At 34.9% G+C, this 14,302-nt stretch overlaps 1 protein-coding gene across 2 annotated transcripts in view; it reads left to right on the top strand.

Annotated features, from left to right (window-relative positions):
- LOC150098423 (40S small subunit processome assembly factor 1) overlaps positions 1-14,302 on the top strand; it is a 71,749-nt gene that overhangs the window by 46,566 nt on the left and 10,881 nt on the right. For both annotated transcript variants that reach the window (XM_090405543.1, XM_090405544.1), the window contains exon 5: positions 10,643-10,689. In XM_090405543.1, the coding sequence (XP_090261669.1) occupies positions 10,643-10,689 (47 nt within the window). The remainder of the gene's footprint in view (positions 1-10,642; positions 10,690-14,302) is intronic.

The following is a 14,302-nucleotide window of genomic DNA, read 5'->3' as shown; positions in this document are numbered from 1 at the left end:
AGACTAAGTATTGCTTGATATAATGCCCCATTGACACCATATAACTGCAGCGTATTGAATAGCTTCTCTCTTGGCACCTTGTCATATGCCTTTTCCAAATCGACAAAACTTAAATACAGATCTTTATTATATTCCCATGCTTTCTCGACTATTTGTCGTAAAGTGAAGATCTGATTCTGACAGCCTCTATTTGGCCTGAATCCAGCTTGTTCTTCACCAAGCTTTTCTTCCACAATTCTTCTCAACCGTTTTTCAAGTATACTTGCATAGATCTTGCCAGGAACACTCAGTAGGGAAATACCTCTGTAATTCTCACATTCAGTTTTATTTCCCTTTTTATATATGGGTACTATGAGTGCTCTACTCAAATCATCGGGAATTCGTCCCTCTGTCCAGGCTTTCTGAACTATGCAGTGCAGCCACTGTAAGACTCTTATACCACCATACTTCAGCATTTCTGGTCGAATATCATCTACTCCTGCTGCCTTTCCACATTTCAAGCCTTTGATGGCTTTTTCTACTTCAAGTATGGATATGTATTCTTGACTGCATGCCTGGTCAGTGTTTTTTATCACTGTGCTGTCATCACTGCTTGTTTCATTTAGCAGTTTTTCAAAGTAATTACTCCATACTTCAAGGATATCTTTTTCTCCTGTTTTCATTTCACCTTTATCATCTCTAATTCCTTTTACAGCACTCTTTCCTCCATTCCTAAGCTTCTTCAACAACCTCCAGAATATTTTGCCACCTTCTTGATATTTATTTTCTATATTCTTGCCAAAGTCCTCCCATGACTTTTGTTTAGCTAGTTTTACACACTGTTTAGCTTTCTTACATTTGTCTCTGTATTCTGTAAGAGTAAAAGCTGACTTATTTGCCAGGAACTTTTGATATGCTTTCTTCTTTTCCTTCACTGCCTCTTTAACTTTCTGTGTCCACCAGGGAGTTCTGATTTTTTTATCCTTGCACACAACCTCACCACATGCCTCTCTGGCAGAATCAATCAATGTTTCCTTCAGAGTTTGCCACTGAATCTCCAAGGTTTGATTCCTGTTCTCAAACTCTTTCATTTTCTTTTCAATAATATTTCTGTATTTTAGTCTACAGTTCACATCTGAGAGCTGCTCAACTTTTATTTGCTTTAAAACTTTCTTACATGTTATTCTTTTCAATATGAAATTCAATTTTATCCTGCTCAAGACTAAATAGTGATCACTTCCAATTTCAAATCCTCTGTACACTCTGGTGTCCTGCACCAGGGAGAAAACATCACTATCAACAATAACATAGTCAATGAGACTTTTCTTATTCCTAGCCTCTTCTCTCCATGTGAATTTGTGCACATTTTTATGTTGGAACATGGTGTTAGTAATAACCAGTCCATGTCCTGAGCAGAAATCCAACAGATATTTGCCATTATTATTAGCTTTGCTCTTTTCTCCAAATTTTCCCAAAATATTTTTGTATGTCTCACAATCATTTCCTACTCTACTATTTAGATCCCCAACAAGGACCAACTTTTCCTTTTTCATTGTGTCAGTTGCTTTTCTAAAGCCTCAAAAAATTCCTCCACTTTTACCTTAGTAGAACCTTCTGTGGGAACATAGGCACAAATAAGTCTCATTGTCCAATTCCCCATTCTCATATTTGCCCACATCACTCTACTTGAGACTGACTGCCATTCAAGAAGATTAGCCTCGTATTTTGTGTTGAATACTATGGCTACTCCTTCTTTTCCTTGATTGTCATTGCCTGAATATAACATTTTGTATTTATTGCTCAGAAAGATCTCACCAGTTTTGGTCTTTTTTGTTTCAGTCACCCCCTATTATGTCGATCTGGTACTTATCTAATTCCTCAGCTAGCTCCATTTCTTTGCCATTCAGGCTTCTTACGTTGATAGTACCGATCTTTAACTCTGGTGATGTTGAGTTGGGGTTTGTTTTCAGATTTGTTCCAGTAGCTGACTTTTCGCTGTTCGCCCTGGTTCCCTGGCGAAAACAATGGGGGCCTTGTTTAACCGGGCGACGCCCCAGCCGGCATGAAATTTTGTCATGTTGTACCATCATTTTTTATTTTGGTTTAACCAATAAGAATACAATTTGGTCGGCTAAATCCCAAATTGCCAGCCCATCCTCGTTCGTTCAGTATCAAAGTAGATACCCAACAGGGTGCACCACGAGAAGGTGAGGATTGGACATTAGGTCAGAAGCCCTGGTCGGTTCTCCGCATTCCTTTAAAGGCTATGTGGAGGTCTCCTCTCAGTTATACAGCTTTGACCCTTAAGCACCCCCAATGCTCAACTATGGAGGTATAAAAGTTTTATACTAGTTATACTGCATTATACTTGAATGCAGTATACTAGTTATACTGCATTCAAGGCCTGGTTAGCGGGTCAAATTCAAGATGATTGGAGTAGAGCTCTCATAGTACTATCTGTAAAAATGGAAATAAAGCTAAATGTCTAAGAATTGCAGAGGAATTTCTGTGTTGAATGTTCTTGGTTAGATTTATGCAAGTATACTTGAGAAAAAGTTAAGAAAAATTGAGAAAGAGAAGCTTGGAGAACAAACTGGATTCTGGCCAAATAGACATTGTCAGGATCAGATTTTCACTTTAAGATAATTAGTTGAGAAATCATGGAAAATCAAAACTTAAATACAAGAACCTGTATTTAAGTTTTGTAGATCTAGAAAAGGCATATGACCAGGTGCCAAAAGAAAAGCTGCTCAAAATAATACAGTTATATGATATAAATGGAACATTATATCAGGCAATACATAATCTATATTTGAGTTGTGAGAGTTAAAATTGAAGAAGGGACAGGAAGATGGTATGATGTTAAATCAAGTTTGAGACAAGAGTGCACATTATCTCTGTTGATATTCATCTGTATGGATCACATTATGAAGAAAAGTGGCATTAAACCTGATATCAGAATTCTTCTTCTTTGAGTGCCATCTCCTATTGGAGGTCGGCGACCACCTTGGCAAATTTTGAGCGATTCTCAGCTATTCTGAGCAGTCTCTCAGAGTTCATACCAGTCCACTGTCTGATATCTGCCAGCCAAGATTTTCTTCGTCTTCCTTGTCCTCTTCTTCCATTTATCTTCCCTTTTATAATCAATTGAAGTATCTTATATTTTTCATTACAAAGTAGGTGACCAAGATATGCAGTTTTCCTTCTTTTTATGGTATCTAAAAGTTCACGTGATTTCCCCATTTGTTCCAGTACTTCCTGATTGGACGTTTTTGCTGTCCATGGGATTTTTAACATTCGTCTGTATAACCACATCTCAAAGGCTTCAAGTCTTTTTATTGATGTTGTCTTCAAAGTCCAAGTTTCTGCACCGTACAGCAGTACAGACCATACATAGCATTTAACCATGCGTACTCTAAGCTCTAAGTTTAAACTGCGGTTACACAGTGTTGATTTCATCAAGAGAAATTTTTTCTTGCCATTTCAATTCTAACTTTTATTTCCATTTCTGGATTGCAATCTTCATTTAACCAGCATCCGAGATATTTAAACTTTGCCACTCTTTCTATTTGTTTCCTATTTAAAGAAAGTGCTAAATTAAGAATTGGTTTCTTACTTATGACCATGAATTTAGTTTTGGTGATATTTATTTTTAATCCCACTTTTTCACTCTCTGCATTTATTAGTTCCAAAAGAATTTGAAGATCCTGAATATTGTCAGCCAGAAGAGCTGTATCATCGGCATATCGGATGTTACTGATGATTTCACCATTTACACTAATCCCTTCCTTTCTTCCTTCCAAGACTTTTTGAAATATGGCTTCTGGGTAGATGTTAAAAAGAAGAGGTGACAGCACACATCCTTGCCTTACTCCTCGTTTGATGTTAATGCAGTCTGTAATGATGTCATCAACTTGATCAGATGCCTTTTGGTTCCAATATAAGTTTTCAGTGATCCTGATGTCTTTACCATCTAATCCAATTCTTTTTAATAGTACAATCATTTTAGCATGTTGGACTTTGTCAAATGCTTTCTCGAAGTCAATGAAGCAAATGAATATTACCTTTTTTTGGTCAGTACATTTTTGAAATAAAATCTGAGAACAGAAAAGGACCTCTCTTGTTCCCAAGCCATTTCTAAAGCCGAATTGGGTATCACTGATGGTGTCTTCACATTTTCTGTATATTCTTTTTTGAATTATTTTCAGAAACATTTTGAGAACGTGACTCATTAGGTCACATTCTCAAAATGATCATTCTATAGTCATTACAAGTTTTCGCATTTACTTTTTTAGGTAGCATGATGAAAGTCGACTGTAACCAGTCTTGAGGGATTATGCCTGTATCGTAGATCTTATTAATATCAGAATTGGAGTTGTTAATCTCAGCTCTTTACTTTATGCAGATGAGGTTATATTCCTAAATAAATCGAGGAAAAGTCTGCAGGATTCCCTGACCAAATTGAATAACTGCTGTAATAAATTTGGTATAAATTAAAGATGCCAAGAAATTATATTCTTGATTTCATCCTTTATCCAAGTGTAAGCAAACAAAGTTTGCACATGAAGTGACTTCATGACTGGGAGGCTAATGAGTTTGCATCAGTTGTCTCTAGTGAAAAATTAGGAAAGCTGTTATGGTAGGAAGTCAACTGAATAAATTTATATAAAATAAGAGAAAAATTAATCAAACACTACACTAGCTGTATAAAAGACAGTGCTCAAACCAATTTTAAGTTATGGATCTGAAAGCTGGGCTAAAAATAAAACACTTGATCAAAGACTGGAAACTACAGATATGAAAGTTCTGGGGAAGATTAGGGGAGTGAGCAGATGGCACCAATGTGCAATATCATATTAAAATTATGATATTAGAAAGAACTTGATGTTGTTAACATGCAAATCTCAGGTAGTATGGTCACTTAAACAGAATGTGATTTTTACAAGATGGCGGAAAAAGACCCAGGGGAAAGACCAAGTCCGAAGTGGATTGATATAGTATGTCTTAAAGGACAGAAATATAAGATCTGATAAGTGTTGACAGATAACAGATTAATTTGGCCCTCTTAGGGTACAGATTTTTGATAAGTATTGGACATATGTCTCATATAGTGAAAGATGAAGTCATTGTAATGCTTCCATCATATGAGACTGTTCATTTGGTTTTAATATTGGTAATAGAGAGGAGCATGCATCACTGAACAAATGACAAACTGAGGAAACAGATTGATAACCTACGATTGAGTGATCAGTTAAAGTGAAGAGAAATCACTAGTACCTGGAACTATATTCAAGATAAGTATTCCTAAGTTTAGGAGGATAAATCATGGAATTATGCAAGAGCTCCAGATCTGTGTGTCCCATTTTAAAATTTTAGTAACATTGGCTGATCTTCTCTCAGGCAAAATTATTATTATAACTTCTTAAGGAGAAGATCATACAGGTAATCTTCATATAACGTGGATGTTAGGTTCCACAAAAATGCCACATTATATGAATCGCATTATGCGAGACTCAGATCACATAGAAAAAGTAGGGTTAGGTTCCGAAATCAGTTTTTTTTTTTTTTTTTTTTTTTAGATTATATAAACAATGACATATCCAACAAAAAAAAATATTTATTTAATTCAGTATGTCTGTATAAGTTAAGAAAACAAATAAACCATGAAACATATTCATAGTATAAAATTATAAAAAATTATAAATTGTACATAAACTTCATTGCACATAATACAAAATCAACATCACGCTCTTCAAAACTAACTTTTCATAGATGTTCTTTATTTACGAGTGGCCGGATGTCGTCATCACTTGAAATCTCTTGGACATCATTTGTATAATTCTCATTGCATACTTCGGTTGGTTTAGTTATCATGAAGTCAGTAATAAGATCTTGCTTACCATTATGCTGCAATTTTTTATTAAGTGCTAAACAAATATACAATTGTCTCGTGAATTTTCTGGAGTGCTCCGTTGAGAGATCATTATCCATAAAATAACTTTCTTGCCAAGTCCAATCCTTCTGCTATTTTCTTTAAACTGAATTCTTTAACGGATTCATCACAATCAGAATCTTCGGCAGACCTTTCCACCTTTCCCCACCATTTGGTTCGACGTCATCTATTAATTGTACCAGTTCCTCCTCATTTAAATCTATTTCTTCATCAATTAATTCATTAATTTCATTTTCAACCATATCGCAAAAGTGCTCTAAATGGCCATTACTATAAAAATATTTTTTTTTACATAAAAAAAAGCATTACATATTGTATGTAACTCACCAAAAAATAAAGTGCTCAGCCTTGAGATTAACACACTTATGATTTTTAATGCACTTTCCTGGCAGAAAACGAAGAATAATAAATACTTTATATGGTAAACATTTGATGTACATGCGTTCTGTTAGATCTGAAATAGGCGACTTCAATTTTACATGACGTCACCGTTCCAGAATCTAACAATCAAAAAATATATATATATATATATATATGCATACTTATCTTTTAGCGCAGTGTAACTATGTTTTTTTTTGTAACATTTTGCATGATAAACTGTGAATTATGTGAATTTAAATTAATATATCTATATCTCTAGCATGAATGTAAGTCAGAAAAAAGGGGCAGATATGAGAGAAATCATTAGTGAAATATTATAAATGAAAGAATGCGTATTATTCAGCAACATAGGGCAAAGATCGCCCTAATACTATAAGAGCAGTGTAAGCACCCGCAGGCATCACATCTGAGAAGACATCATGACGCATACATTCCTGGAAACAAGAAGTCCCGTATGTTGATCGGTGAAGTCACCCAGCCTGAGACCAATGGGTGAGACGATAAGAGAAATTCAAACTCGGAAAGGTGGCGCTCTAGGGGAGCGTGTAAAATCCGCGACACGGAAGTAAATCACCCCATTTTTTCTTGTTCCTGCATTTTTCTTCATGTGCTCCAAGAGTTCATCGCAGTTCAGCTCTCATTTTTGAGGGCTGACTTACGAAAAGTTCCGGCATGATACCGCAGCAGATTTCGGCAAGATCAACCATAGGCCATCAATGAGAAGGCCATCAACATAAAACCTTAGCAGAGAGATAGCGCCCAGCTCAGGCGAGCACGTGTAACCCACGTAGCAATAAGATTGAGACAACCAGAGTCGTAACAAAGAAGGAAGGATGGAAGAAAACCGATAAAGAATAGATGAGTACTCTCACTTGTTCTAGCCGCTTTCGAGAATTGACTAACAGTGTTAAGAGAATGCATCTTAAAATTTGTAATGAAAGAAAGAGTGAAGAACTAAGATTTATGTAAATGACTATGCTTTAAAAATGAACTTTCAGTTAGGTAGAGATTCTGTCGTAATTAATCCGAGAGAGATTATTTATGTGCTAAAATGCCTAAATGTCCAATTGAGCTGTAATTAAGAATGTATTATATGTTGAATTATTGAATTTGCTAACATTTTGAAGTCAATGCATAATGGTTTTAAGAGTGAGAGAGTGAAAGAATGGTAGAAGCTAAAATTAGATTTGATAACTACTTTAACTTGTATGGCATTATATAATGAGTTTAATAAATATTTTGATTCCTTACTTACATGTGTTTCTGATCATGATGACTGACCCTGATCCTTCATAAAACATCGAACCTGTGATCGTGTGTGTGTGTGTGCGGGGATACCCCAATTGAAAATAGTAGGGCACGAATGCAAATAAAATAAGCCAGAGAACCCAAGGCTTCTAAGAATTCAATTAACATTATTAGTGGCACCTGATATTCTATGATTACCCTAAAGGCTGAGTTTATCTCTAACCTTAAGTCCCAGGCTGGCGCAGATAAAAAATAAATTTTGCCTGAGTGACCAGGATAACTCATGGAATTCAGGGAACAGGTAATTTCTAGTGACCCTTAAAAGGTTAAATTACATAAGAAAAGGTATAAGAGAAGCGAGACATAACGTTAAGATTAATATTAATGAAGATCACATAACAATGGCGCAACCGACTTAACAAAGAGGTACATGCGATAGAATTTGATATAGCGGCTGAAGTAGGAAAGGATAAAGTTAAATATATTGCCTCAATATATCAATATCAGAGATATACGACGCAACAGTTCTAAGGGATATTTCCCCTAGTATAAATTCGTTACTTATAACTACATGCGCGATATGGGCAGACGCAATTTAACAAAGATAAAATTTGATTTTTAAGTCGCGCGTTGAAAAATATATGAAAAGATAAAGGGTTACTACAGTTTGTAGACCGTCTTATATCGAAACCTTGTTGTATAAGTACCACATTCAACGAGGATTACTACAATTTGTAGGCCATGTTGTATAAATACTAACATTGTTAGTATTTATACTAACATTATACGTTATACGAGGGTTACCTGTATTTCATTCAAACACAAAAGCCGTTTATTTTTTGACATTTACCCAATAATAAATTACAAAGAGAGAGAACATTTTTTAAATTATTAAATACATTCTTAATTATATGAAACCAGTATATATTCAGTAGAAACAAAAATTATGAAATTTTATTAAATTTCATAATTTTCGATAATAAAAAGCAGTTTAATGACACATGAAATTTAGCTGAGAGTTTCAACCATGTGGTTTGAGCTATTTAAATTTAAAACTTTTCATGCAAACTGCTATATTGGAAGAAACACGTGGATGAAAAAAAACACAATTGTGTCACTAACGTCGGTCATTCAATACTTGCCAAGAGGCACTTTGTTTAAAATTTCCTTTAGATTTTTTAAGTTACTGAAAAATTAATCATAGAATAGACCTGCACTTATCTGTGATAAAAAATATTTTAAAAAAGTAATATATTTAAAAATAAAAAAATGCTTTGTACCCCTAAAGACCTTTCATGTATCCCTGAGGGTATGTGTACCACACTTTGGAAAGAGAATGAGATGTTACGGAGGAAATATAAAGAAGAGGGTATTTCCCACCCACCTCTTTCACAATGAATATGTGGACTAGGCTAAAAAGATGACAATGCAGTGAGGAATGAGAAATTGGCATATGAAAAGATATTCTTGAGCCAGCAAAGAAAAATTCTAAATAAATATTTAGTTATGTGGATAATAGAACAGTGTGAATTTGGAAGACTGACTTTGATTGCTGAAGATGAAGTTACAGTAGAAATGTTCAGTCAACATTTTGTCAATGTATTTCAGATTAGGAATTTGGGAGTCATACTGAATAACAGTGCAGAATAAGAGAAAATAAGTTGTGTAAGATATGGTAGTTTGAAATAGAATTACATCTTTCTAAAGAGCATCATGGGTTTGTTTAAGGTTGGGTATCACTTCGGTGACCTTTTTTAGTCAGAGAAGATTCACTAGATGTATTGTACTGGAGGAACTTCACTCCAAGAAATGGAAGAGACAGGAAATCAGGAAATGTTGATAGATAGTGAGCTGAAGTTCATGGAACACATTGCAGAAGTTTTGCCATAATGAGAAGGACACTGGCAAGCAGGGGTAAGTAGGCAGTGGTTCCACAACATAAGGTACTAATCTCCTGGATTTGGGTGCACACATCTAGTCACGTGGATTTATGCGTGACTAAGGAAATATTAGAAAGTGCATAATTCCAAGACTGTCTCAGATTATGGGAATGTGCTCAGAGCTAGGCAGTAGGAGGAAAAGAGGTGATATGATTATGCAATACAAGATAGTGAGAGAAGCCTAACAGAATGATATTGTACAGGGTAATATTGGTGAGAGAACAAGATGTCTTCCCCAAAAAAGTCTATTAGGATCATAAGAACAAAGAAGTGAAAAGGAGATTTTTTGTATGATGTGTGTGTGTGAATGAGTGGAATGGAAGTCTAAAAGTTACACTAATACTAATTTCTAAAAAGCAGGAAGTATAGTGTCTCTGAAGTCAACTCTGGGGCATAAACTTTCAGAAAAATCTCAAATGCCATCATCATCACTAGGAGAATATTTGGTATCTAGGACAAGATTGCATCAGCACATGGATATTGCTCTGTATATGTGTATGAAAGAAAAGGGACATGTGTACATGTCCCTTTTCTTTCTCTATTATGAAGTTTGTGCTCAACTGTATAATGTTGAGCATGTATAGAAATTGTTTTTGAGTGATAGGTGCATGTGACCATATGGTGAGGGCATCATCAGCATACCACATCAGTATAATTGATATTAACTACAAGTTAATGTTGATCTCTCTTCTTCCAAATCCATTGACTATAACTTGTTCTTGACCTCATTTGGCATCATAATAAAAATGGAATGAGATGGACATTGGTGTGGTTAAACTGTAGGGCTCCCACAATGAGTCCTGGAACTCCTAGGACAATGAGCCCTAGAACTCCGTGCATATAACCAAATAGTAATAATAATAATACAATAAATGCTTGTTTTAAACACCAATATAACAAACTGCTGAAAAGTCCCACTCAATGCCCATAGGTACAATGCTCAATGAAAAGAAAATCACCATAGCAAATTATTTACATAACAAAATATTTGTTTGTTATAGTGAGAGTTGACTGTGAAAAATCAGATCATTGGCATTGTGGAATAACTGTTTATTTGGAGACCAAAGGTTATGTCATTTACTATATTATTATTTTACAGCGTTCTTGTTTAATAATTGCTGATTGAAATTTGTATTTTCAGAGTAAAAGAATGGGATCAAACATGAAAACATTAACAAACAAGCAGAGGTAAGAGCACATTTTTTTTATATTTAGGTCAGTTTCATTCTTCCAGTAAGCAAAGAAGAAATTTCTTTTTTAAATGAAAAATACACTTTAATTATCATAGTTTGCTTATCTTTTTTTTTTTTTTTGATACTTTACTCTTATAGTTAGACTTAATGCACATTTAGTGTAATATTGGTTTAAATTCGTCTGTTGTCAGTAGTTAGGTAGAAATATTTCATGCATTTTGTATCTAGGTAAACTGAATATGTATCTGGTGGATCTTGGTCACGGAATCAATGTCTATAACAGGGTTTCCCAAACTGTGTTCGCAAGTTCTCCTGGAATTTGTCATTTTAGTTTTCTAAGCATTTTTCATGAATAGATATTTTATAGTGGAAGTATTCTGAGGAGAATAATATTCGTGAATATGTCGAAAAGCTCAGACCCAGAACACCTGATTTTGATTTCGTGATCTTGGTCACGGAATCAATGTCTATAACAGGGTTTCCCAAACTGTGATCAACGAGTTCTCCTGGAATTTGTCATTTTAGTTTTCTAAGCATTTTTCATGAATAGATATTTTATAGTGGAAATATTCTGAGGAGAATAATATTCGTGAATATGTCGAAAAGCTCAGACCCAGAACACCTAATAATATCTGTGTAACAAATGTTAGTGACCAAGCCTTGTATTTTTAAACGTGAAAATATTCATGAATTATTGTTAATTTTCACACATCGAAACCTGTCAACATTTAGGAAAGGGAATACTGGTGTTTATGACTGGTTATAAAAATTGCTTGCAAGCCGATTTTAACAATGGGCGGCGTATCCTCTGTTTTCAAAACTGAAAGAAATGACATCTGTGTAGCAAATGTCAGTGACCAAGCGGCATATTTTTAAACATGAAAATATTCATGAATTATCGTTAATTTTCACACATCGAAATCTTTTAACAATTGTCATTTTAGTTTTCTAAGCATTTTTCATGAATAGATATTTTATAGTGGAAATATTCTGAGGAGAATAATATTCGTGAATATGTCGAAAAGCTCAGACCCAGAACACCTAATAACATCTGTGTAACAAATGTTAGCGACAAGCCTTGTATTTTTAAACGTGAAAATATTCATGAATTATCGTTAATTTTCACACATCGAAACCTGTCAACATTTGGGAAAGGGAATACTGGTGTTTATGACTGGTCATAAAAATTGCCTGCAAGCCGATTATAACAATGGGTGGCATATCCTCTGTTTTCAAAGCTGAAGGAAATGACATCTGTGTAGCAAATGTCAGTGACCAAGCGGCATATTTTTAAACATGGAAATATTCATGAATTATCGTTAATTTTCAACATCGAAATCTTTTAACAATCGGGAAAGAGAATACTGCTGTTTATGACTGATCGTAAAAATACCCTGCAAGCCGATTACAACAATGGGCAGCGTATCCTCTGTTCTCAAAACTGAAAGAAATAACATCTGTGTTGCAAATGTTAGTGGCCAATCAGCAAGAAGGTATAAAGAAAATTTTTCCACTAAAATTGAAGATCATGGTAGTCTATATCCAGTTCTCAAATCTAGTAATACTGAATACTTTCTTCGCAAGTTCGTATTGTAGGGTGCAAGTTTCGAAACCGTAGTGCCGTGATTTTTTAAAAATAATAGGCCTACAGATTTAAATTTTAATATGAATAAGAGACAAGGGACTTTATTTAATTTTGGTGTTAAGAAATCTGTTATTGAAGGTGTTTGTGATGCAACAAGTAGTGAGTCATCCGCCCCCAGCCTACAAAGTGATCTTTAGGATGTACAAAAGGAGGGGAAAACTACCAGCACACAGGAGAAAAAGTCTGCATTCACTCATAAGTACTTATAATAATATTATAAATTTTTGGTGATCAGAATGGGATATGTCAATGAAAATCAGCACAAATTAATTTAATGATGTTTATGTTTAATTGATGTTTAATTAATTATTAATTAATAAAAATCAGCTAAATTAACAATTAATTATTAATTAATACATTACAAAATAATAACCAAGGTGTTCCGTGAAAATTTCAGAATTTGTGAAGTTTTCCGTCGTCGGAAAAGTTTGGGAAACGCTGGTCTATAACATCTAGAGAGACAAACACTCACTGTTACATAGAAACTGTCTAACTACTTATGTAGATGATCTGTTGACTATTTGACTCCTTACAGTGTCATCTGTTTGTTTGTACATTTTTTTTCACTGAAAAATTACCTGAATATATGGTGAATTTGAATAATTCAGATATTTCAGTGGGAAATGTGGCTTAACGAGGTCAAAGGTTTCTATCGGGGTGCTTAAGGGTCAAAGCTGTATAACTGAGAGGAGACCTCCACATAGCCTTTAAAGGAATGCGGAGAACCGACCAGGGCTTCTGACCTAATGTCCAATCCTCACCTTCTCGTGGTGCACCCTGTTGGGTATCTACTTTGATACTGAACGAACGAGGATGGGCTGGCAATTTGGGATTTAGCCGACCAAATTGTATTCTTATTGGTTAAACCAAAATAAAAAATGATGGTACAACATGACAAAATTTCATGCCGGCTGGGGCGTCGCCCGGTTAAACAAGGCCCCCGTTGTTTTCGCCAGGGAACCAGGGCGAATAGCGAAAAGTCAGCTACTGGAACAAATCTGAAAACAAACCCCAACTCAACATCACCAGAGTTAAAGATCGGTACTATCAACGTAAGAAGCCTGAATGGCAAAGAAATGGAGCTAGCTGAGGAATTAGATAAGTACCAGATCGACATAATAGGGGTGACTGAAACAAAAAAGACCAAAACTGGTGAGATCTTTCTGAGCAATAAATACAAAATGTTATATTCAGGCAATGACAATCAAGGAAAAGAAGGAGTAGCCATAGTATTCAACACAAAATACGAGGCTAATCTTCTTGAATGGCAGTCAGTCTCAAGTAGAGTGATGTGGGCAAATATGAGAATGGGGAATTGGACAATGAGACTTATTTGTGCCTATGTTCCCACAGAAGGTTCTACTAAGGTAAAAGTGGAGGAATTTTTTGAGGCTTTAGAAAAGCAACTGACACAATGAAAAAGGAAAAGTTGGTCCTTGTTGGGGATCTAAATAGTAGAGTAGGAAATGATTGTGAGACATACAAAAATATTTTGGGAAAATTTGGAGAAAAGAGCAAAGCTAATAATAATGGCAAATATCTGTTGGATTTCTGCTCAGGACATGGACTGGTTATTACTAACACCATGTTCCAACATAAAAATGTGCACAAATTCACATGGAGAGAAGAGGCTAGGAATAAGAAAAGTCTCATTGACTATGTTATTGTTGATAGTGATGTTTTTTCCCTGGTGCAGGACACCAGAGTGTACAGAGGATTTGAAATTGGAAGTGATCACTATTTAGTCTTGAGCAGGATAAAATTGAATTTCATATTGAAAAGAATAACATGTAAGAAAGTTTTAAAGCGAATAAAAGTTGAGCAGCTCTCAGGTGTAAACTGTAGACTAAAATACAGAAATATTATTGAAAAGAAAATGAAAGAGTTTGAGAACAGGAATCAAACCTTGGAGATTCAGTGGCAAACTCTGAAGGAAACATTGATTGATTCTGCCAGAGAGGCA

This window comes from Typopeltis vanoorti, chromosome 15 (genome assembly GCF_054136105.1).
Source record: "Typopeltis vanoorti isolate ZY-2024b chromosome 15, IOZ_Tvanoo_1.0, whole genome shotgun sequence".
NCBI classification, from domain to species: domain Eukaryota; kingdom Metazoa; phylum Arthropoda; class Arachnida; order Uropygi; family Thelyphonidae; genus Typopeltis; species Typopeltis vanoorti.
Note: the sequence above shows the minus strand (reverse complement) of the source record. Positions and strands in the feature narration are given on the sequence as shown.